The sequence below is a fragment of the Phodopus roborovskii genome, unplaced genomic scaffold (genome assembly GCF_943737965.1).
Source record: "Phodopus roborovskii unplaced genomic scaffold, PHOROB, whole genome shotgun sequence".
Lineage (NCBI taxonomy): Eukaryota > Metazoa > Chordata > Mammalia > Rodentia > Cricetidae > Phodopus > Phodopus roborovskii.
In genome coordinates, this window is record NW_026126410.1 from 22,703,467 (window position 1) to 22,730,000 (window position 26,534).

At 41.5% G+C, this 26,534-nt stretch overlaps 1 protein-coding gene across 1 annotated transcript in view; it reads left to right on the top strand.

Moving 5' to 3' along the window:
- The first annotated feature begins 16,065 nt into the window (after window positions 1-16,065).
- Window positions 16,066-26,534, top strand: part of Adamts12 (ADAM metallopeptidase with thrombospondin type 1 motif 12) — a 268,207-nt gene continuing 257,738 nt past the window's right edge. Inside the window, exons 1-2 of the mRNA XM_051182555.1 lie at window positions 16,066-16,424; window positions 25,496-25,857. Of these exons, the coding sequence (XP_051038512.1) occupies window positions 16,298-16,424; window positions 25,496-25,857 (489 nt within the window). The 5' untranslated portion in view covers window positions 16,066-16,297. The remainder of the gene's footprint in view (window positions 16,425-25,495; window positions 25,858-26,534) is intronic.

Below are 26,534 nucleotides of genomic sequence, written 5' to 3' on the forward strand. Positions count from 1 at the left end.
TATGAGCATCTACTCTCATGCTCCTTGCTCCCCAAATCACAACAATGAAGTCCTCTACACTGAATGCAGCTTGAGCTAATCCATTTTTTGTGTCCTCAGCTCTTGACAAGGAAACTATATGGAGCATGAACCCACAAATGAATCATTTTTATTTAACAATAAAAAAAGCAGTTTCCTGTTGGATCACCTTACAGTAATGAGGGAGTTCTGTTTCAGGTGCTTCCGCAGGTCCCCTCATCACATCTCCCACAACATGAACACTGACATTTTCAATGCTTAGGGAGTTTTTGCTGCATAGTGAGGCCGGCACAGCTCTCATTGCAGTGAGGACACCTCTATATTCCGGCTAACAATCAGGCCTCCCAAAGAACTAATGAAGACTTGTTCTAGCCGAAGATATTGAAACTCCTCTTCATTATTTCACAACATTCCGAGGACAAAATAAAATGTCAATTTAACTATCGTTCTAGAGCTATTAAACCTCGCTTAACTAACCTGGCTGGATTTTCATGTAGAGCTTTTAGGATCTGTGTTTGTGTGTGAATGTGTCATGAGCCCGAACATTGTATGTGTAGAGGGCATGTATGCCATGATGTGCAGTTACTAATTAATTAAAAGTTATTTTAGATGTGTGAATGATTTGCTAGCATGTGTGTCTGTGCACCTCTGGTGCACAGAAAGGAGTAGACTGCTGAGTGGCCCTGGAACTGGAATTACAGAAGGTTGTTAGGCTCTGTGGACTTGCGTCCTCTGAAAAAGTGGTCAGTACTCTTTATTTCAGTCAGAGCTGTTTCTCAAGCCTCAGGAAACACCATTTGTGGGGTTAGTTCTCCTTTAAGTGGTTCCAGGGATTATACTCAGATCACCAGGCCTGCATTGGCAAGCAGCTTACCTGACCCCCAGGTTCTTCTTTTAACAGTTCAATAGAAACTTACAGTTACCACTTCTTTCCAAGGTTCTAAGGAAGTGTACCTCGAATCAAATTCCACCTTACACATGTCTATATAAGAGAAAAGAACCATGAACTTGTTGCACAAACTCAATGAATCTCACCAGCCTCTACTAAAATCACTAGAGGAAAATGAAATAATGTTTAAGCCGCAAGATGTGGCTAGTGGAGTCCATGAAGTCTATTTGCAAGTGAGGTCTGTGGTGCCATTTATGAAGACAGATCACTAGTAGACCCTATTATGGAAGCATATTTAAAATGGATGTGGTTGACACTTATGACATCAGATTCCAGAACATTCAAAAAGCTTCCTCTCATCCCCTTTGTAATCTATGCCTCCTGTTGACTTGCTCACTCTGGCGTGCCTCTGTTACTACAGAGCAGTTTGTTTTTCCTAGCCGTGTTTATCAGTGCAACCTCACACTATGCATCTTGCTTGTATATATGTGAAGGGGTGAGGTTCTGGCTTCTTAGCTCTGCGTAGTTTTTTTTTTCTGTGCTGCCAAATGTAGTTTGCTCTTTTTATTGCTGAGTATTAATCTACAAGGTGGGCACAAAATTTATTTATGTATTCATTTATTGACAGGCTTGGATTATTGCCAGTTGGGGCTTTTCCAGAAGACACTGCTGCAGATGACTGTGGTGGTTTTGAATATAATTAGCCCTTATAAGCTCATGGGGAGTGGCACTATTGGAAGGTGTGGCGTTGTTGGAGTAGCTATAGCCTTGTTGGAAAATGAGTGTTGCTTAGGTGGGCTTTAAGGCCTCCATTGTTCCAGCTATGCTCAGTATGGTGTACAGCTCACTTCCTTTTGCCTGTGGATCAAGATACAGACTGTCATCTCCTTCTCCTTCTCCTTCTCCTTCTCAGCATCATGTCTAGCCACAACCCACCATGCCCTGCCATGATGGTAATGGACTAACCCTCTGAAACTGTAGGCTACTCCAATGAAATGTTTTCCTTTGTAAGAGTTGCTGTGGCCACCACAGTGGCTGTTCACAGCAATGGAAATTTTAAGACAATTATGGTTCTTATATCTGGGTGGATACAATTGCTTTAATTTCTAATGGCTAGTGCCAAAGAGTGGAATGGGTTAAGTCATGAGAGGTAGATAGTTGAAATTTTAAGGAACTGGTTAGCTGTTTTCAAGATGTTTAAATGTTGCCAGCCTTCTAACTTATAAGTTGAAATTCTAAGTAGACATTGCCAGGAGGTGAGGCCTTTGGAAGCTCAGTCTTGACAAATGGTATGGAGACTCCAGAACCTGACTCATTACATGAGAAAACAGAGAACACCGCTGTCTAAACCAGCTAAAATGCAGCCCTCAGAAGACAGCACATCTTCTGAGGCCCTGATCTGAAACTTCTCAGCCTCCAATGTGCTGAGGATGCTTTCTGTTCCTTCTCTTTCAGGATTTCAGAGAATTTGCTTGAGTGTCTCCTGGCTTGCTTTGCATTGGATGAAGAGTTTGTCTCATTCTGCTTTGTGTTCAGATGAGTTGTATAATGCCTTACCTTATTTTTCTGGTTACAATACTAGATTTCACATTTCCTATTCGTTTTGAGCATTTGGGTTGTGATGTGTTCTTGGGGTAGTTTTTACGTTTCTGTGTTTGTGATTTATTTAACAGCTTGTATGTGTAGAGAATATATGTATGTATGCATGCATGCATGTATATATCCTACATTTTTCATTTAAATTTTTTATGTTTTCAAGTTCACTGATATTTTCTTCAGCAGTGTCTAATTAACACCAATTGCATATATTAAGACATTGTTTTCTTAATCCCTAGTAGTTTGATTTGCTTTTTTCATACCTTTCTTGTATTTCTTTACCATGCCTATACTTTCTCTTTTTCCAGATAATATAGCCACTGAACCTGAAAATATCTTTATTTACTAATGATTATCAACAATATCATTTCTGGATCTGTTTCTCTTCATTTAATTGATGCTTTAAAGTAATATTTGTTGTTGTTGTTGTTACTATTTTCTCTATTTTTTTCAGAGCTGAGGACAGAATCCACAGCTTTGTGCTTGCTAGGCAAGTGTTCTACCACTGACCTAAATCCCCAGCTCCTGAAATACCTTTTTGTTAGATGTACATATGATAAATTTTACCTTCTTCAATAATGGCTCCTTTGATGTTTCTTTAAATATGTTTATTCTTTGACAGTTTTAACATGTATACAATGTTTTTTGTTGTTTCACTTCCATTATCCACTCTCATTCTTCCTCTCCTTTTCCTTCAGAGCTGTAACACTTAGACTTCCCAGCTACGCGCAGTTGCGGGCACTGTTCATTTGAACATTTTCTTTCTCATTTGGCTTTAGGCCATTTTATCACATGCAAGGAATGACTAGAATTCAGTAAATGGGATGAGGATGAATCCTTTACTTATTTCTAGAGCTTTCTACCTCACTTCTCTTCCCTCCTGGGCAGGTCATTCCTCTGCTGCAGTCTTTACTCTAAACCTGTCACTTTGGCCAGCTCCTCTTCTTGACTGTCATCTCAGTGACAGATCAATGAACTATCTGAAGTCTGTTCCCTCATCTGCATTGCAATCCAGAAAGCCTCTCTTGACAGTAAGCTAGCGACAGCAACCCTCATTTCATTTGCTTACTTAATGTCACCATCTCCTTCATCTTACTTGTTTACACAGGAAGACTAAAAATTGTATTTCTGATACTCTGTCAATGTTCAAGATGCATATTCCCTTTGCTAGATATTCATATACTGTCTATAAAAGGTTGGAGAGTGCCTTCATCAAGCCACGTATCATCAGCAATTTAAATAAGAAACATCTGGTGTCATAAGAGGGAAAGATTTCTGAGGTACTTGGAGTTGCTGCTGTAGTGTGAGCTGTTGACAATGTGTTATCTAGTCTTCTCAAGATTAGTGTTCTTTTTTTTTAAGAATGTAAATAATATATACCAGTACCAATAATAAAATATTGTGGTACTAATAATAAACACCATCCAAGTCCCCCGAGGAAACATTGGTAGACTTGTGATGGGCCTCAGTTTCCAAACCCTACCAGCAGAGCAACAACTCTTGATTTCTCTTTCTTGCTTGTGTTCCAAGGTTAGATGTCAGACCATGTGCAGAAATGATGCTATGGCCCTTTGAACAGACCACTGCTTCATAGACTGCTTGAGTATATATTATGTATCCTGCAGGAATGTAGTGTATGTGTATGTATGTGAACACCCACGCATACACTAAGATGACTAACTACTTTTGTTTTCAGTGCCTCTCTAACGGAGAATACTTATTCCTGTGAGCAAAGGAAGGAGAGAAAGAGTCAAACACTGAAGCTAGACTTTGTCTTCCAAGGTCATGTGGGAGTTAGGATTGAAATCCAAATCCTTTTAGCAAAACAGTGTGTCTACAGGCCTCAAACATTTCTCATACTGTTCCCCAGTTATTCATCTATAAACCCATCCTCTGATCAAATATTTAGCAGCTCATCTTTCAGTGATAAGCATAAATGAATAATACATAGTCCCCACTCCCACTGCTTATAATAAAGTGAGAAACTAATCACAAATTTCTAATTAACGTGACTCTTTCTGCATGAGGTGCCGCTCAGTTGCCCACTTTCTACATCCCTACCAAGTGAGTCATTACCTCTTTGTCTTCACAGACTTCCCTGACTCTTTCCTGGGAATCTACTCATTCAGTCAACACATGCTGCACTTCTGACTTTCTCACACTCAGTTTCAAAGACACTACCAGTCTATTCATAGAAAGATCAACACTCTCACCTTTAAAGATGAATCATACCACATTAATCTGAGTATAGGCCCTGCTTTACTCTAGGAAACATTGGCTGCATCAACACAACTCTTTGATCTGGAGGCTTCTCAGGTGACCCAGTGGAGATTTGTGTGATAGCAAAACAAATAACTGATAGTGTGAGTCAGGGTTATCTGCAGCTGACAGGAGACTATAAAACAACAAAGGAGATCCCCTGGCTACCATGGAGGCCATCAGGCTTCAAAATGAATAAAGGCATTGACAGAGGCCCTTGACCTTCCACAGTTGTCTCATGGGCCTCATGAAAGGATGCCGGAGAACACAGCCTGGCTTTCTGTACTGGGAGGAATCAGAGTGGCACAAATGCTTGTCTCATGGACATGGAGATGACTCACATTTCTCCCCAGCAATGTGGGCAAGCAATGTTGAAATTCAATAAAAATCATAAAGAAATCTTTAGTTTTAATCTAGGGTTAACTTCAAGGTTGATTTTTTTTATTACCATATTATTTAGAGAAGAAACATACTGACTGTAGAAACTCAATTATCTCAGTACTTGGGACAGTTGCTTCTTCAGTTTCAGGGTAAGATCTCCAATGTATGTCAAAAGCAAAAATGTCTCTGCCTGGCTTTAGACCCCATTTTCTATCATTTCTATATTTAGTGATAAAGGGAATCGATTGAATAATTGCGATACAACCATAGAATGGAATACAATTTGGGAATCAGAGAGAGCCATCGAAACACACAACATCCATGCATCTCAGTAAGAATGCCCAGTGAAACAAGACAAATAAAAATGAGAACTTCAGAGTAACCCATTCATACAAAATTCTACAGCCATGCCAAAAACAACTCGCAAAGGTTAGTGACAGGCAGCAGAGCAGTAGCTGCCTGAAATTAGGGATCATTTAACTGGATGTAGGAGGGAAGATCTTTCAAAGAAGCCATCTAGGAAACAGCTGGTTGATGCATATATGTTTGTTATTATGTGAACCAGATTAATAGTGTAGTGATCTCACATGTTTATACATGTATTTTCAACATATATAAAGCTGTCTCCTTTAAATAGGTTTCATGTTTCTTATGCTGAAATTATACTCCAGCTGTAACTATTTACAAAATGAATACTATTATACTTATTGCTGCTTACACTGATTTCCTCTATTCTCTTCCAAGTTTCTTGGGGACACAATTAACACTCTGTTCTTAGCAGTCCCAGGGGGGACAAAACCCCAGTAATGGCAGGGAATGATTCTCTGGGTCTAGAACAAGATGTTCTGATACTCAGCTGGTCCCTATTCTGAGGATGAGAACTCTCCCCACACTCCCTTGCTACTCCTAGGCTTCTGGATCAGTGCAATGTGTTAAGCAAGCATTAAAAGACCAATAAACCAAGATGCAGACATTCCCTGGCATTTCCATCTCTTCCTGACACCACTCTATTATGGAGCTTCTCATCTTTATGGATATCCAGGATACTAACGGTGTTAAGTTTACTGGTGAGTGGACTTCGCATTTCCTAACTGGACAAAGATCTTTGGTGTTGTTTCCATTTTTGTCATTTATGTTTCTGAGTCTTCAGAGGCAGGTTTCTTCCATTCTGACCGACTGTTGGAGCTGGTGAGTGTTCTACATTCTCAGAAACTTTTCTCACTTATTTCTGATGAGAGAAAACTTTGTAATTCTCTACCGATCTCATTAGCCCACCTGTAGTCTTCCTTAGCATTTTTCTTTATTTCTTAGAACTTTAAACAGGAACAATTTCCAGGAAAATGGATGAAACAGGAAATAATCATGTTAAGCAAACTAAACTAAATGCAGAAAGGCAATACTCTGTGTTTTTTTTCTCATATGTTGTTCCTAGATTTCATATATATATATATATATATATATATATGAAATAATATGTAGGAAGTGTGATAGGGAACATATTCAACATACAACATATACACATAGGAAAGCTTGAAAAAACAATTTAGAAAGTAAGGAAGTACCTCCGGGGTCACTCATCATATGCCTGCATTATCTGCTTGCTCCACTCAGTTGAAAATTTCATTAATGTTCATGAATATCAGTACTATCCAATATCCATAATGATTTTCAAGCATATTTCTCAGATCCAGAAATTCCTCTGAAGTCCATTATGAATATATACCTGTGCACACGATGTTCTTTTCAGACAGCTTAGACTCATACTGAACTTCTTATGTTCCCCACTATACCAAATGTCTCACACCTCCTGTTTTTCCCATTTTTGTAACCAAGAACTCTAAACCTTACAATCACCCACAATTTCTTGGTTTCCATTTTATCACACATCCAATCCTATCAAAAAAAACTTAATGGTTCTGTCTTTAAACTAAATTAAATCCAGAATCTGCCCAGTTCCCTCTATGCTTAACAACAACAACAATAACCTTATCTAATGCAACATTACTTCCTACCTACGTTACTTTAATGTGCGTGCATGCATGTGTGTGTGTGTGTGTGTGTGTGTGTGTGTGTGTGTGTGTGTGTACAAGTGTGTGAGCATCTGGCTTTGCTTCCCACAGCCATTCTTAACACAGCAGCCAAAAAGACTGCTTTACATTTGAAGTCAGTTCTTGTCATCCATCCATTATAAATCTCCCAGTGGTACTCAGAATTGTTAAGGGTGAAAATCCAGTCTCCAGGATCTACATGATGCTTCTCTTCCCTTGCTTTTCTGCCCAAGCTCTCCAGCCATACCAACTGCTACTATTCCTCACATTCTCCAAGTGTCTTTCTACTTTGATGTTACTGTTTCTTCAGCCTAGGAAACATTCTGTCTCCTTCCACCTGGAAAATTCCCTCTGACTTTTTCATTTCTCTTTGACTTTTATGGCCTTTAAGGTAAAATGCCAGTTATTCTGTGCAACCTCCTGCAATTTTGGTACAGTTTAGTGTTTCCTACTTGCTAGATTTGGGTTATGAATCTCTGGCAGTGATGTTATGTAAGCGATACCTATCTTCTCATTGTAATCCAGCAGAGTAAATGGATTCAACTTCATGCATGCATTACTGATTATGTTTAAGTTGTTAACATGATTGAGGTGATGTCTGCTAAATTTACCCCACAGTATGCTCTTGGCTTTTATAATTAATAAGTGCTGGAGAGTATACATTTAATACTATGTGGTTTCCAATCTTCAATGGCTTTTCTATTCACTTATATACTTGGGTCAGTACAGACTGCAAGTCCCTTTTTTATTATATGGTTAACACTTCTGCTGATATTTGAAAAATGGTATCCCTTTCATGGTGGCTCCTCTGGTTTACTGACAACATTGCATCTTCAGTATTTTCTTGGGTTTGGGGAGCAGCTTCATCCATTTCTTTCCTAAGGCTTAGTGCTAGACATTTCTCTAAAGAGCATAGGTCCTCTCATAAGAGAATGGTAGTGTACAGATTGTTTATAGGGGTTATTGGTCTAATGACATCAAATATACAGGCTTAGGAAATACACATATGCACACACACATGCCTGGACTACTATGTACACTTCTGGTTTCACTTCTGCATGCATCTATACATACATTACCCACTAGTCCATATCAGTACTTTAATTTCCATTTCAGGCTCATTTTCCTTTTTTCTCTGTTCATATTCTATTTCCTTTCACACTTAGTGAGAAAGCTGGCTCCTCTTAGACCTGTTATAGATCCTTACTTTATCAATCTTGCTGTATGTAACAAATCGCAGCCATCAGTTGTCACCACCACCTCATCTATGTCACCCTGCTCCAGGACTTTCCCCTTGATGGATGCTCTCCTCCTGCTTCTCACTCTCTGATATCGTGCATAGTGCTGGGACAGCTGCCTCATTTGCATTGCCCAGACTCTGACACCTCACCACAGGCTTGCTTCTCCTTGTCTTCCTCTCCCCCTCATTTGGCCTCCTTCTGGCTGATCTCTGTTTGGTACCATCTTGAGTCATTGGAGAGGAGGAACCTCAACTGAGAAAATGCCTCCATAAGATAGTGCTGTATGCAAACCTGTAGGTCATTTTCTTAATTAGTGGTTGATGGGGTGGGACCATACCTGGGCTGGCGGTCCTGGGTTCTATAAGAAAGCAGGCAGAGCAAGCCATCAGGAACAAGTCATGATGAGCAAGCAAGTAAGCAGCACCTCCTCCATGGCCTCTGCATCAGTTCCTGCCTCCCTAGAGGCTTGAGTTCTGGTCCTGAATTTCTTTAGTGATGAACAGCGTTATTCAATCATAAGCTAAACAAACCCTTTCCTCCCCAAGATGGTTTGGCGTGGTGTTTCATCACAGCAACAGTAACCCTGGCTAAAACAATTTCCTAACTGCATTATTACCTGGCCAGCCTAGCTACATTTCATTTAGATTAGGCTTAATTGATATATAAGAAGACACTGGTTTCAATATACTAAAGCATTGTTACCTAACAAGGCACATTCTATTTGATGTGTGCTGTTTCCTGAAGCCAGTGGTATGTTTCATTAATCAGGGCCCCATAGACTTTTAGCCATGGATTTCAAAGGAGTGTTGCTATGGCATTGCTTCATTAATTAAGCTAATTAATTATAGTGTCAGAAGAATGATCCAGCTGGAATGGCACCACTTAACTGCAAAGTGAGGAAGCTGTAAATAGCCTGTAACAAATAGAATATTGACCCGCTTACCCATTTAACACAATTGATTGGAAGAATAAAAATGAATTGACACTACTGAAGGTAACAGAGATCAATCCCCAATTTATTCCAAGAGAATAAGTTGAGACGTTTAAAAGAAAATAGTAACGGAGACAGTGAGTGCAGTTGTGAGGGTCTTAGGTCAACCATGAAATGCTGAGGTGGGTCCAGGCCCTCCCCCCATGTGTCTAGGCTGAGGGAGTATCCCTCTATGTGGGATGTGTTCTCAAAGTCCATTTATATACTAGGGATAAATACTGACCCATTACTAGAGGCCCCATAGACTGCCCAGTTCTCTACACCCACATTCAGGGTATCTGGGTTGGTCCTATGCTGGTTTCCCAGCTGGGGTGCATGAGCTCCCCCTTGTTCCGGTCAGTTGATTCTGGGCGTTTCTCCAGCCTGCTCTTGACTCCTTTTCTCATTACTCCTCCCTCTCTGTAACTGAATTCCAGGAGTTCACCTAGCTTTTAGCTGTGGGCTGCTGCTTCTGCTTCCATCAGCTACTAGATGAAGGCTCTAGAATGGCATATAAGGTAGTCATAAATCTCATTATTGTGGAAGGGCCTTAAAGGTAGCCTCTCCTCTATTGCTCAGATTGTTAATTGGGTCCATCCTTGTAGATCTCTGGGCATTTCCCTAGTGCCAGATTTCTACTTAAATCTACAATGGCTTCCTCCATTATGGTATCTCTTTTCTTGTTTTCCTTTATTCTTTCCCTGGCTTAATCTTCCTGTTCCCTCAAGTTCACCTCTCTCTCCTCTTCTTGTCTTCTTTCTCCTAACTCCATCTCCCCTCCCCCCATGCTCCCAATTTGCTCAGGAGATCTTGTCCCTTTCCCCTTCTCCAGGGGACCTTGTTCGTGTCTCTTAGGGTCCTCCTTGTTTCCTAGCTTTTCTGGCTGTGTGAATTGTAGGCTGGTAACCCTTTGCTCTTTGTCTAGAATCCATATATGAGTGAGTACATACTATGTTTGTCTTTTTGTGACTGGGTTACCTCACTCAGGATGGTTTCTTCTAGTACCATCCATTTTCCTGTGAATTTCAGGAAATTCCATTGAGTTTTTGTGCTGAGTAGTACTCCATCATGTAAATGTACCACATTTTCTTCATATATTCTTCAGTTGAGGGGCATCTAGGTTGCTTCCAGGTTCTGGGTATTACAAATAATGCTGCTATGAACATAGTTGAACATATGTCCTTGTTGTATGAATGTGCATTTTTTTTTTGGGTATATGCTTAAGAGTGGAATTACTGGATCTTGAGGTAGACTAATTCCCATTTTCCTGAGGAACCACCATTCTGATTTCCAAAGTGGCTGTATGAGTTTGCAATCCCACCAGCAGTGGAGGAGTGTTCCCCTTTCTCCACATCCTCTCCAGCAAAAACTGTCTTTGGTGTTTTTGATTTTAGCCATTCTGACAGGAGTGAGATGGTATCTCAGAATTGTTTTGATTTGCATTTCCCTGATAGCTAAGGATGTTGGGCACTTACGTGTCTTTCAGCCAGTTTTAGATTCCTCCATTGAGAATTCTCTATTTAGTTCTCCACTTTTTAATTGGATTATTTGGTATTTTGGTAACTAGCTTCTTGAGTTCTTTGTATATTTTGGAAATCAGCCCTCTGTCAAATGTGGGGTTGGTGAATATGTTTTCCCATTCTGTGGACTGCCTTTAGCTCTATCTTGCACTGTTATAAAAATGTGAACAGAGGGAACTTTGTGAAAGAGATCCTAAATCTTTTGTCATAATTTATTTGTTTATGTGGGAAATACTTTAATGTAATGAATTAAAGTACCGTGGTGGTTAGCTTTTGTCAGCTTGACACAGCTGGAGAAGAGTGAGCCTCAGTGGACAGGGTCCTCCATCACATGGCCTGTTGACAAGTGTGTGGGGCACTTTCTTGATTAATGATGTATTTGAGAGGGCCCAGCTCACTGCAGGTGCTACTCCTCCTCAAGAGATAGTACTGGGTATCTAAGAAAAGCAAGCCCAGTGAGTCAGGAGACAAAGCTGGTAAGCAGCTCTCTTCCATGGGCTCTGCCTCAGTTCTTGCTTCCAGGTTCCTGATTCTTTGTGTTCCTCCTGGCTTCTCTCAATAATGATGTGTCAGGATGTGTAAGAAAAAGAAAGATTCATTCTTAATCCAAATTGTTTTTGGTAATGGTCTCTATTATGTCAACAAAAAGCAAGCTAGGACACTACCCAAGGCACTGAGGAGGTTGAAGTGTGTCTGACTATTCTTAGCCTCTCGGCCTGTTGAGTGAGGACATTCCAAGAGGCCATTTCCCTTAGTAGAAATGGAGCAGCCTTCATGTCTGTGCAGTGCCCTGACTAAATCTCTAAATGTCTTGACTCCACCTTGCATGTTCATTTCCTAGCCATGTAAGGAGTAAGGTTTTTCTGCCAGCCTGGTCTCACTGAGGCGCCTGCCCCAATTAACACAGGCTAGCTCTGTCTTAATTATTAACCCATTTCTATTAATCTAAGTATTTCCACGTGGTTTCATCTTACTGGAGAGAGCGGCTGGTGTTGTCCTCTCCAGTCTCTACATCTTGACTCCTCCCTACCACTTCCTATTTCCTCCTTGTCTCCTAGTCCCTCCTCTCTTGCTTTCCTATTGGCCAACAATGCTTTATTCATTAACCAGTATGAGAAACATATTTACAGAATGACATCTCCCATCATAGCCATCAAGGCAGGTTACTTAACATTTCAGTGTCTATTTCCCTGCAACATGAGGATACTAGTGGTACCCACCTAAAGGGCTTTTGGGAGTGATTAAGGGAAACGATGTGTACAGAGTTGTTAACACAACCCCAGGTATGGTCAGCATCTAAAGAGTCTTTCTACCCTTAGCTGTCACCATGCTCTGGGACCACGGATGTCTGCGTAATTTCCTCTCAAAGGTAGCACATTAACATCATGCCAAGGAGAATATGCAGTGATTCACAGCTCTGTCTCTAGAGAGGTTAAAGCAGCATATGGCAATTAAAAACTTGAATACACTAGGCAGTGGTGGTGGTGCATGCCTTTGATTCCAGCACTCAGAGGCAGAGGCAGGTGGATCTCTGAGTTTGAGGCCAGCATGGTCTACAGAGTGAGTTCTAGGACAGCCAGGATTAGACAGAGAGACCCTTTCTGGAAAAACAAACGAACAAACAAACAAATAAACAAACAAACTTGAATACAAGTCACCACTGAGCAGGGGAGAAGTTGAGCAGGATTAGGCTTTCTCTGAGAAAACTTCTGACTTCAGAGGAATTTTATCAATTCTGGAAAAAGTGGGAGGAAACTGCTGATAGAATGGTAACAGATCTTGTGCTTGTTCTGAGCCCACTGTGAAGGCTGGAGAAACGAATTGCTGTCTACACCATTGGGGGCAATTATGAGCTTTTTTTTTTTTTCAGCAAAGAGCAGGACAAAGTCAGCAGTTGGTGGAACAAAGGTGTATTTCGGTGAGGAAAATGTGAATTCTTAAAGGTACTTGTTTAAAGAAGTAGGTCATGGAGTTATCACTGGGCTAAAAGGAAGTGAACCAGACAGAGTTTATGGGTATTTGAAACCTAGGATGGAGAGACCAGGATGAAGTCTATTTTGGCAGAAGGACCAATGCAATGACTACAAAATATTGAATGGGCTGACAGAAGAATAGGCTTTAGTGGGATTCTGTATTTGAAGGTTTTAGTCTTGAATGGCTTCTAAATGAATGATGTTCATAGTTAGGGACTGTATTCATTGTCTTACTGCAGTGACCTACCTCAGGCAGTTAAAATTATCAAGAAAAAGGCTTATTTGAGATTTTAGTCCAAGACTTTGTGCTATGGACCACAGTCCGTGGTTTTAGACCTGTGGTGAGGTCACCAGATGACAGACTGAAAGGCATGTGCCTGGCAAATGAATCATGCTACAAGCCAAAAACACAGGGAGACTGGGACACTAGGAGTATTGCATAATTTTCTTTGATGCCCTACCCCCAGTGACTAAGGGTTTTAAATAGGCTCCATCTTATGAATGTTCACAGTACCTTCCAATACTACTATCCTAGAAGTGGGAGAGAGGGACTTATTTTAGCTCATGGGCCTTTGGGGGACGCTGTTCACATTCAAACTTGCATGGTCTTGAAAACAGATGGGGAAGAGAATCAGCAGGAGAGCATTAGAGGTGAGGTTAATCTGCAAGGCCAGAGTTCCATGACTCATCCTTGACATAGGTAGGACTCCAAAACACCACAGAGTTCTTTGGCTTCCTGTTTAAGGAACAGATCTCCTTCCAGGGCATGCAAGTCAGAGAAGATCTGGGTCTTCAAGAAACATCTGGTTGCTCTTAAGAGAAGAGAAGGGAGGAAGAAGAGAAGGAGGAGTACAAGGCTGGGGGTAGGGAGTAGAGAATGAAAAGAAAGTGCATACGAGTTCAGCTCCAATTTTTTTTTCTTTTTTATGACCTTGTAGATAGATACCTGGCAGGCCAAGGTGCCTACTTAGTTTCATGTATTTTGACTCAGGATGTTCACATGTTTCCTCCTTCCTATATAATGGGAACAGGCTCAGGAGCACAGTTTCCCAGCTCCTTACCATGACATAGTGTGCTATATTACATGGCAAGGGTAATTTGAGGGTGCACGTGGAATGAGCATGCCAGTCGGCTCAAGGAGATGACCCAGATGATGAGAGTGACCCTCAAATGCACTCAGAAAGGGTGATGAATGGAAAGATAGAAGAGTTCAAGAAACATTACATAGTAAGACTCAACCAGACATGGCTGACTTTGAAGATGGAGCAGGAGAGCTAGCGTCTAGAGAATATCAGGAGCTGGAAGCTGAGAGGCCAGAAAATAGTTTGTAAGACTTCCAGACAGGAATTCATTCAGTTCCTTGATTTTAGCCCAGTAAATTCTGCTTCAGATCTCCAGAACTGAAGAAAATAAATCTGTGCTCTTTTAAGACAATGCATTTGTAAGTTTTCACTGGTGAAAGGGAGAAACTAATGTCCCTCAGAAAGTCTTGATAACTGTTTCCCAGTATGAAGTCCTTCTGACCTCCCATCTCAGGCCTTGCATATTGGGCTCCTGAGGGTTGCTTGGCTGTCCTGTCCCAATGCAAGGCCCAGAGTGAGCTGACATCCCAGACATCTTGTTGAAGGCATATGGTTGGCTGTCAGCCAAAGAGACCTCCACATAGGAGGCCAAATTCCTTCTGAATGGAGTAAGAAGATCTGTTTCAACCCAGAGGTAAAGAATTTTGGCTGGGTTATCCTGGTAAATTCTCAAGATGCCTGGCAACTCCTGCTTTGTGGCATTCTCTCACTGATGAGAAAATCTGAGTATCTGAATGGATACCACCCCCTACACACACACACACACACACACACACACACACACACACACACCACATACCCACACCATACCACACACACTACCCACATTACACACAGAGTACAAACACACCACACATATGCCACATATACCATACACACACTCCACCCCCACCCCACACACTCACACATCACACACGTACACATCACACACCACACAAACATACCACACACATACACACACAAACACACACACACACAAACACACCACCCACACATCACACAAACACACACTACACAAACATACCACACACACACCACATGCACACCATAAAAATACCACACACTCCACACATACCACAAGCACACCACACATGCCACACACCTATCACACCACACACACACACACGCACACATACACACACACACACAGCACATGCACACACCATGCATAAAAATACCACACACTCCACACACCACACACACACACACACACACACACACACACACACACACACGGCCGCCTTCCTTGGTAAGCTGCGTGAATGCTCCCAGCCTGCTTGGGCTGACTCTGTTCCCTGCGATGCTGGTCATCTACTTGGTAGAGGTGAACTGAGAGAGGGGTTTTGAAAACAGCAGCAGGCTCTGACCTGCAGCTTCAGAAGGCCTCCCAGGCATTTGCTCCAGTCACTCCATCCTGCAGATGAAGAGACTTGTCCAGGGTCAAGGTAGCAGATTAGCTTGGATCCTTTCCTGTGTGACTTGGCAAAGACAAAATTTGCCTATTAATTGTTAAGTGGAAATCTTAGCCTACACTGGAACAAGAGTCCCAGCGGGTTGCTGGTGGGTGGGAGTCTTGGCAGAAAAGGGTAAGTTCAGGGCCTGGGAGGAGCTGAGGACTCGGGAAATGGGGTCCCCTCTGGCCTATAACTCACCATTATGTGTGCACTTTATTCTCTCTCTGTGTGTGTGTATGTGTGGAAGGAGCTGAGGACTCGGGAAATGGGGTCCCCTCTGGCCTATAACTCACCATTATGTGTGCACTTTATTCTCTCTCTCTCTCTCTCTCTCTCTCTGTGTGTGTGTGTGTGTGTGTGTGTGTGTGTGTGTGTGTGTGTGTGTGTGTTAATCCTAGGAGCCTCTGACTGGCTCTTGCTCTAGTGCCTTCCTGGCCAACTGTCTGGGGTCTCCCCTATTTGGCCCGCAGGCCCAGGCTCCGAGCCTGGAGGGAGGAGCCTAAGGGAGGAGGGCGTCCCTAAGGAAGATGTGCAAGCTGGCTGGAAGCCAGGCGGGTGGGGAAAGCAGAGGGTGGGGATGTGGGGTGGGCTGCGTCCCTTGCCTCTGACCCAGTCCATGCTCTGACCTGTAGAAAGCAGAAGCTCGCAGCTCATTCACTGCCCTTCAGGAACCTGAGAGAATAAAAGCTCTCTGGCCCTATTCCTTCATAAAGCATTAGAGCCCGTGGGCAGCTTGCTGGCCGCTCCCTTCCCACGCCTGGACCATGCCACGCTGCGTCTTCCTGCGCGGCCACAGGCGAGGACTCCGTATCTGCAGCTGAGAGCTAAAACTTTTTTTGACTTTTCTTCTCCTCAGCAACTGAAACATGCCATGTGCTCAGACGAGCTGGCTGGGAAAGCTCTCCATGGTGGCTCAGCTTCTTAACTTTGGGGCTTTTTGCCTTGGGAGACAAGCTCAGCCCGGCCCGGTCCGCTTTCCAGACCCGAGGCAAGGTTAGTGGCTTTTCTTTATTTGTTTTTCAAGCCGGGGTGGTAGGACAGTGGGACTTGGTCTGTCCCCTATCTCCCCCTTCCCCTCCCCCAGGCAGCGCTGAACTCTGCTTCTGTCCCATCTAAGAAAAACTGGGCTGTGGGCTCAGTCTCAGAATTTCTTCTGACCTAGGGTTTAGGGATATTTGCCTGACCAGTGAGAGGTGACAGACACCAAGCTTCCCGACCAGCATCCCCTCCCAGCTTCAGCTCCCCCCTCGCAGATTAAAACACGGAAATTTAGTTTTTTATTAAAGAGACCCAGCTGGCCACAGGCAGTCGTGCAATGTTTCCTCAATTTTAAACTCCGGATCTGGAAGGTAGAAATTTTATTCCGGCCCCCTGCTGAGCAACTTGGCTGAGTTTGGGTTTCCTGGAAAGATTCAGGGTTTTGTTTTTTCAAATGGCATCCCTATTTGGGGACTCGCGGTTCTCTGTCCTGCTCTGCAGACTTTTTCTAAATTTTGTGGTCACTGTGGGTGTTCTGAGAGAAAGCACTGAGGGACTGTGAAGATAATTTGAAGTTCTTTATTATTAATATCATCATTACAATTGTTGTTGTTGTTATTTTAAGCCTAATGCCAGGGCAAAGTGGTGTCCTTGCTTTTTTTTTTTTTTTTTTTTTTTTTTTTTTTTTTAAGAATTCCTTATTCACAGAGAACTGCTGCAGTGTTGTGGGGCAGTAGGGGAGGGTGGGTGCAGTGTCCCAGCACTGAGATTGCACGTTAGCCCCTCCCACTACTGGCAATGTCCTTCTGGAGTTCGGGTGCTATGGCTACCATGCCTGGTTTACATGGGGAAAGTGGAACTTGGAGACTTTATGAGCTCAGTAACAGTGAAACACGGTTTTGAACCAGGTATCCCGACTTAAAGTCAAGCAGCCTTGCTGACAGCTGTAGCAGGGATAACACACTCACACACACACACACACACACACACACACACACACACACACACACACACACACACACACACACGCATGCACGCAGGCGATTGTCCCTGTTTAGGCTACTGCGAGGCAGTGTTTTCTGCCCATGTTGCAAAGTCAAATGCTGCTGGAGAATTCCTCTGAGGCGGTTTAGGGAGCGACCAGATGCAAATCCCTGACTCCCTTTGCTTTACTTGGAAGCCAGAGTGGGCAAACACACTGGGGTTAGATGTCAATCAGCCAACACTTGCTTGTGTAAACGTTCCAGATACAATCTCAAGCCCCCAAGTTTAAAATAGCAGCTTTTGTTGTTCTTTGAAAAACAGTGCCTTTGTGAAAGGTCCCTGTTTGGGGGTAGCACAAACAAAGCCTGCCAGTACTTCGCAGGGCATGCGGAGATAATTTCCTTCAAAGACATTCTCCTGGGTTAGTTTTCCAACTTTGCTTGCTTCGAATGTTTGTAAGGGAAAATTCATCGTGGTGTAGAGCAGACACTGCTGGGCCTGTCTAGTTACTCGGAAAGTGGGATATGATTCTTTTCCCTAGTGACCTTTCAGCATGTGCTGAGAATATTTGATACTCAGAAGAAGCTGAAAAGTTCACTCTGCATATTGATGGTGTAAATATATTTAGATCTAAGAATGCTTTCCGTTTTTAAAAGCATTGATTTTTTTTCATCAACTTTCATTAATGCGTTCCATGTAATTAATTGATTGTGCAAAGGAAAAACTTCTTAGAATTGAGGGAAAGAGGGAGGAGGGGAGGGAAGGAGAGGGGGTGGAAGAGGAGGGAAGGGGAGAGGAGGAAAGCAATAGAGCAGGGGAGAGAAAGGAGAGGAGAAAAAAGGAGAGAGGAGAGGACAGGGGAGGGGGAAGAGAGGAGAGCAAGAGATGAGAGGAGATAAAGGAGAGGAGGAGAGGACAGCAAGAGAGGAGAGGGGTAATGACTAATGACCAGGCAGTCTAAAGCTTCCTGGCAATAGACCTGGATTTGTTCCACAGATGGCCTTTCATTTCTACTCAGACAAGATTTTTGAGTTGTACCCAAATTCCAAATTTTCAGGGTCGCAAACTCAGATATCATCTCTTCCATCCTTATTTTCAAAAGTTGATTGTATTTGCATGTAGGTGTTAAACATGTATGTAATGCTTACTTAGCTGGGGGCATTGAAGAGAGTCCCGGGGCAGCTGGAAAGGGTCTCACCCTAGTTAACATTGCACATTCTTTTTGATTCTGAGGTGTGCAAAGAATCATGACAGTAGTTCTGAGCTGGGCTGCAGTGCAGTTCCAGGGCAGTTGCTTAGTGTATGTATGCAAGACCCTGGGTCCCACCCCCAATACCACAAATATGTAAATACAAGAAGGGTTTGGTCCCCAGAAAGGGTATGGTAACAAATTTCATCCTTCCCAGGACAGATTGGGCTGATTCTGCAGAGCCCTCTTCCCACTTACATCAGTCAGTTGATGTAAGGAGGTATTACAAGGAGGCTCTCCAGCCTTTCTTGATTTATAACCAAATATCAAAAGAATAAGACACCTGGCTTTGCATATACCATGCCTTCTCTCCTCTGTGACCAACAATGACCCTGGGATTTAGTTTTCTCTGTACAAATGCTTCCTGACAAGTGGTGCAATTGCTTGCCAACAGCCTATCAGAAGTTGCAAATACTGTTGTCTAAAATACCCCTTAATACATTCAACTTACACCACACCACAGCTTAGCAGAGCTATTCTGATGGGCTTGGGTGGTCACTCTTGTGACCATGTGGCCGATTGCCCTCTCTTGTAACATTATAGAGTGAGAAAACCAGAAATCAGGTCATCATAGTTCAAAAGACACCTATGCTGTCTCCAAGGCACTGGCCATTTTCATGTTCCCTTTTGCTCTTGCTGACTGTGACATCTGCAGGGCAAGTACTTTATCTCATTTTGGAGATGAGCTCTGGCTACACAGGCTTATAGAAGATCATGGAGAAAATCTATTTCATTTCTGTTATGTGGAAATCAATAAGAAGAAAATTATCTGGTCAGTAGGTACATTATTATATGGTTGGTAAACAAAGCCCACCTTAAAAAAAAAAAAGAAGAAAATCAATGTTGTTGATTTTTGTAATAAAATAGTTGTACAGTGAGGCCAAACCGTGCAAGATAATTATGGAGATAAACCTCTATTATAGGACTTGTAACAACTTTTTAAATAAAGAGTCTAAGAAATTCAACTACTAACAATAGAAATAATTGAGAATAAATATAGATGTTCTCTCTTTAGCAGAATTCACACAAAGTTTGGACTTACACTGAAAAGATGAGTGTGGTTTATCACCCAGTCCCTATAATATATAGCTCTAACCTGAATTTTATGGGAAAAGATCAGTATTCTCCCATATTCTGCTTTTCTTCCTAAGTTGAAGGCAAATTGTTGCTTAGTGTTTTGCCTTTTCAAAATGCTGTGTGCCCATGGATTGCTCTTAGAACTTCTCATCAAGTTTCTTTACTACTTGTTTCAAGTCATTAAAACTTTCAGTTTAGGTTTTCAAATCTAAATTTAATCAAGGCTTGTTATTTGTTTCCACAAATAACTTTGTTTCCACAAAGGCTATGATACAGTTATATTCTATCTCAGTCTCCTGCCCTTCCCCAATGATACCAAGTGGATATTTGGTTTTCTGAAATAGACCCTCCCAGAGGCAGTAAGGACAGAATATAGATAAATGTGAGCCCTATGTAGATTTCACAACTGTCAATCCAAACCTTTCATTTTGTCTGAGGTGAGAGTAAAAGCCAAGAAAAATGTTTTAGTCTGTTTTCTGTTTCTATCACAAAATACCTGAGCTGGCTGATGTTTACAGAAAAGAGGTTTATCTAACTCTCAGCAGCATCTTTTGTTGGGCCAGAACTCATCATTTAAAGTTTCCATAGGAACCACAAGGATCTTCAGGTTTCTTCCTCAATAGTGTTAGGGTTGTTAGTGGATACTACCATGCCTGCAAGTTTACATGGATGCTGGGGTTGAACTGGGATCTTCATGACTTTACTCGCTGAGCTATGTCCCTAGTGCCCTTCCCTCAGAGAATTTTTTTTTTTTTTTTTTGAGGAAAGTGGTCAGTGTCTTTATAGTAACTACATTTGGGCATCATTGCCAGCTGCCAGCTATACCCAGCTGAGGAAGACTTTTTTTCCCTTTGGTGTTCCTCCAGTGCTCTAGCCTCTGTTGAAATAGCAGTAGTTGAGAGCAATGGGAACAATGCTGCAGAGGCTACTAAATCTCCACCATCCTACCTGGATGTTCAGCTCTTAGCTTGGAGCTAAGTGTGGAAGGGTGGGAAAGTGCCCAACTTGGACTGGCAAATGGGAAGTAAATGTGTGAGCAGCAAGTCAGTTACACTCCTCAGTTCTAGAACACTAGTGTCAACAATTTGTTGACAACTTTTTTTAAAGTTATTGATGCCCTCCCCTTTTTAATCATCATTCCTCATGGAAAACACTTAAAAAGGGTTCCACATGTGGCTTTTGTTTGCATGTGTTTTGGAAAACTTAATTTTGAGTGTGTGTATGTGTGTTTTCCATTAATACCAGTAGCCCTGTGAGGATTTTCCTTGCTTATTTTTCATTAAACATTGCTTATTAATTATTAAAATCTTTTTATTAAACATTGTTTATTTTTTCCTTTTTTATTTAAATTTGAAACAAGGTTGTTTTACATGTCAATCCCAGTTCTCTCACCCTCCCATCCTCCCCTATCTCCCCCACCAAACCCCAGGGAGGGTGAGGCCTTCCATGGGAGACTTCAAAGTCTGTCTTATCATTTAGGGCAGGGCCTAGACTCTCCCTTATGTGTCTAGGCTGAGAAAGTATCCCTTTATGTGGAATGGGCTCCCAAAGTCCATTCCTATACTAGGGATAAATACTGATCCATTACTAGAGGCCCCATAGACTGCCCAGTCCTCCTAACCAACACCCACATTCAGGGTATCTGGGTGGGTCCTATGCTGGTTTCCCAGCTCTTAGACTAGGGTACATAATCTCCCCCCTTGTTTAGGTCAGCTGATTCTGTGGGTTTCTCCAGCCTGGTCTTGACCTCTTTTCTCATTACAAGTTCCTCTCTGTAACTGAATTCCAGGAGTTCGGCTCAGTGTTTAGCTGTGGGTGTCTGCTTCTGCTTCCATCAGCTACTAGATGAAGGCTTTAGGATGGGATATAAGGTAGTCATCAATCTAATTATTGTGGAAGGGCTTTAAAGGTAGCCTCTCCTCTATTGCTCAGATTGTCAATTGGGTCCATCCTTGTAGATCTCTGGGCATTTTCCTAATGCCAGATTTCTCCTCGAATCTATAATGGCTTCCTCTATTATGGTATCTCTTTTCTTGTTTTCCTCTATTCTTTCTCTGGCTTAATCTTCCTGTTTGCTCATGCCCACCTCTCCCCTCCTCTTCTCTCCTTCTCTTCCTCCTAACTCCTTCTCCCCTCCCCCCATGCTCCCAATTTGCTCAGGAGATCTTGTCCCTTTCCCCTTCTCCAGGGGACCTTGTTCGTGTCTCTTAGGGTCCTCCTTGTTTCCTAGCTTTTCTGGCTGTGTGAATTGTAGGCTGGTAACCCTTTGCTCTTTGTCTAGAATCCATATATGAGTGAGTATATACTATGTTTGTCTTTTTGTGACTGGGTTACCTCACTCAGGATGGTTTCTTCTAGTACCATCCATTTTCCTGTGAATTTCAGGATTCCATTGAGTTTTTGTGCTGAGTAGTACTCCATCATGTAAATGTATCACATTTTCTTCATATATTCTTCAGTTGAGGGGCATCTAGGTTGCTTCCAGGTTCTGGGTATTACAAATAATGCTCTATGAACATAGGTGAATAGATGACCTTGGTGTATGAATATGCATCTTTTGGGTATATGCTTAAGAGTGGAATTACTGGATCTTGAGGTAGACTAATTCCCATTTTCCTGAGGAACCACCATACCGATTTCCAAAGTGGCTATACAATTTGCACTCCCACCAGGAGTATAGGAGTATGATGGCCCTTTCTCCACATCCACTCCAGCATAAACTATCTTTAGTATTTTTGACTTTAGGCATTCTGACAGGGGTAAGATGGTATCTCAGAGTTGTTTTGATTTGCATTTCCCTGATGGCTAAGGATGTTTAGCATTCTTTTTAGTGTTTTCCAGCCATTTCCTCTACTGAGAATTCTCTACTTAGTTTTGTATCCCACTTTATAATTGGACTATTTGGTGTTTTGGTGTTTCTTGAATTCTTTGTATATTTTGGAAATCAGCCCTCTGTCAAATGTGGGGTTGGTGAATATGTTTTCCCATTCTGTAGGCTACTGTTTTGTCTTGTTGACTGTGTCCTTTGCCTTACAGAAGCTAGTTTCAGGAGGTCCCATTTATTAATTGTTGCTGTCTGTCTGTGCTACAGGTGTTATGTTCAGGAAGCTGTCTCCTGTACCAATTCATTCAAGGGAACCTCTAAGAGGTTCATTGTGGCTGGGTTTATGTTGAGGTCTTTGATCCATTTGGACTTAAGTTTTGTGCATGGTGATAGATATGGATCTATCTGAAATCTTCTACACACCAGTATCCAGTTATGCCAGTACCATTTGTTGAAGATGCTTTTTTCCCCCATTGTATAAATTTAGCTTCTTTGTCAAAAATCAGGTGTTCATAGGTTTGTGGGTTAATATCAGGATTTTCTATTAAATTCCATTGTTCTACCTGTCTATTTTTGTGCCAATACCAAGATGTTTTCAGGACTATAGCCCTGTAATAGAATTTGAATTTAGGGATGGTGATGCCTTCAGTAGTTCCTTTATTGCCAGGGTTGTTTTGGCTATCCTTGGTCTTTTGTTTTTCCATATAAATTTGAGGATTGTCCCTTCAAGGTCTGTGAAGAATTGTGCTGGGATTTTTGACAGGAATTGCATTGAATCTGTAGATTGCTTTTGGCAAGTTGCCATTTTTACTATGTTGATCCTACCTATCCAAGATTATGGGAGATCTTTCCATTTTCTGGTATCTTCTTTAATTTCTTTCTTTTAAGATTCATATTTCTTATTATATAGGTCTTTCACTTGTTTGGTTAGCATTACTCCAAGGTATTTTATGTTGTTTGTGGCTATTGTAAAGGATGTCATTTCTCTGATTCCTTTCTCAGTCCCATTATCATCTGTATATAGTAGGGCTACTCATTTTCTTTTTTTATTTAATCTTGTATCCTGGTAGTTTGCTGAAGGTTTTTTATTAGCTGTAGGAGTTCTCTGGTAGAATTTTTCAGGTCATTTGTGTAAACTATCATATCATCTGCAAATAGTGAAAGTTTGACTTCCTCCCTTCCAATTTGTATCCCCTTGATCTCCTTTTTTTTTTTTTTTTTTTTTTTTTTTTTTGTCTTATTGGTCTAGCTAGTACTTCAGGTACAATATTGAAGAGATATGGAGAGAGTAGGTCTTGTCTTGTTCCTGAGGAATTGCATTGAGTTTCTCTCCATTCAGTTTGATGTTGGCTATTTGCTGTATATTGTTTTTCTTACGTTTAGATATGTTCCTGTTATCCCTGACATCTCCAAGACCTTTATCATGAAGGGGTGTTGGACTTTGTCAAAGGCTTTTTCAGCATCTAGTGAGATGATCATGTAGCTTTTCTTTTTCAGTTTGTTTACATGGTAGATTATATTGATTGATTTTCATGTTGAATCATTCCTGCATCCCCCGGATGAAGCCTACTTTGTCATGGTAGATGATTTCTCTGACGTGTTCTTGGATTTGACAGTATTTTATTGAATATTTTTGCATCAATGTTCATGAGGGATATTGGTCTGTAGTTCTGTTTCTTAGTTGTGTCTTTGTGTGGCTTGGGTAGCAGCGTTATCATAGCCTCCTAAAAATAGTTGGGCAATGACCCTTCTGCTTAAATTGTATGAAACACTTTGAAGAATATTGGTATTAGGTGTTCTTTGAATTTTTGGTAGAATTCTACACAGAACCCATCTGGCCCTAGGCATTTTTTGGTTGGCAGGCTTTTGATGACTGCTTCAACTTCATTAGGGATTATAGGTATATTTAAATTTGGTCTTGATTTAATTTTGGTAAGTAATATCTATCCAGAAAATTGTCCATTTCTGTGAAATTTTCCAATTTTGTAGATTATAGGCTTTCAAAGTATGACTTGAAGATTCTCTGTATTCCCTCTGTGTCTGTTGTTATGTCTTCTTTTTCTTTTCTGATTGTGTTAATTTGCATGTTCTCTCTCTGGCTTTTGGTTAGTTTGGATAAAGGTTTGTCTATCTTGTTGATTTTCTGGAAGAGCCAACTCTTTGTTACATTGATTCTATGTATTGATTTCCTGGTTTCTACTTTATTGATTTCAGCCCTCAAATTTATTATTTCATGGCATCTACTCCTCCAGGGTGAGTTTTCTTTTCCTTTCTTTCTTTCTTCCTTCCTTTCTTTCTTTCTTTCTTTTTGTTCTAGAGCTTTCAATTGTGCTATTATTTCTCTAGTGTGACTGTTCTCCAGTTTCTTCATGTGAACACTTAGAGCCATGAACTTTCCTCTTAGCACTGCTTTCAAAGTGTCCCATGAGTTTGGGTATGTTGTGTCTTTATTGTCATTGACTTTTAGGAAGTTTTTAATTTTTTTCTTTATTTCTTCTTTGACCCAGAAATGGTGCAGTTGCACATTGTTCAATTTCCATGAGTTTGTAGGTTTTCTGCAATTTGTGTTGTTGTTGAATTCTAACTTTAAAGCATGGTGGTCTGATAATATACAGGCAGTTATTCCTGTTTTTTTTTTGTTTGTTTGTTTTGTATCTGTTGAGGTTTACTATATTGCAAAGTATGTGGTTGATTTTAGAGAAGGTTCCATTGTGACACTGAGAAGAACATATATTCTTTTGTGTTTGGGTGGAATGTTCTATAAATGCCTGTTAAACCCAATTGTATCATAACTCAGGGGATTTCATGTTGACAGGATTTATGAGGGGAAAGCATTCTATAAGCTGTAAGTCAGTGGTGGTTTTGCAATCAGCAAACCCCAAATGGAAGTGATTTTGTCTTGCTTACCATCAACTCAGGTCTCTGAATTTTCCTCTGTTTTCTTTCTTACAGAACATTTTATCAAGGCTCTGCCAGAATACCACGTGGTGGGACCAGTCCAAGTAGATGCCAGCGGACATTTTCTGTCTTATGGACTGCATCTTCCTGTCACCAGTGGCAGGAGGAAGAGAGCCACAGATGGCTCTGGGGACCAGGTGTACTACAGAATTTCCCACGAAGAAAAAGAACTGTTTTTTAATCTGACGGTCAACAGAGAGTTTCTTTCCAATGGCTATGTTGTGGAGAGGAGATATGGGAACCTTTCCCATGTTAAGATGGTGGCTTCCTCAGGCCCACCCTGCCATCTCAGGGGCACAGTTCTACAGGAGGGCACCATGATCGGGACAGCAGCCCTCAGTGCCTGCCAAGGACTGGTGAGTATCTATTGTCCTGTGCCTTAGTCTGTAAACCCTATATTTTCAGGTTCACAGGAGACTGGACATATGCCAATTAAACCCTGTGGTGGGGGCAATCCTGGCTTCCAACAGATACTGGTTAAATTTAAACAATTATGAGGAGCAGAGAATAAGGGTAAGAAAGATAAGGGATTCTAAGAAGGCAGAGAGAAGAGCTTGGAGCAAAACCGGAAACACTGAAGGGGAATTTGAATTGGTCTTTACTCTCTGGGTCTTTGTTTATTGACTCTGTCTTTCTTTCCTTGAGTTAGGAAACTTTGATTTGGGCTGAGTAAGACTGTTACTAATACTGACTGTGGCTGTTCGGATGTTATATATGTGCTTGGTCATCGGATGTTCTGTGGAACCCTGGACTGTCAGTAGATTCTTTTGAACTTCTGTCTCTTTTGTTCTTGTTTTTGTTTCATCTGTGAAATGGAGGCAATGAGAAAACAGGCTCAGAGAAGGGGTTGAAAACAATATGACAATCTGTTGTTTTAATAAAGTTTTACTGAAACTCATTCATGTCCAGCTATCCACATAGAATCTGTGTCCACCTTTAAGCTACACAGTAGAACTGAGCAGCTGGGATAGGGGTGATATGGTTCCGGAAGCTGAAAATGCTATCTGGCTGTCGTGGAAGAAGTTCTCAGACT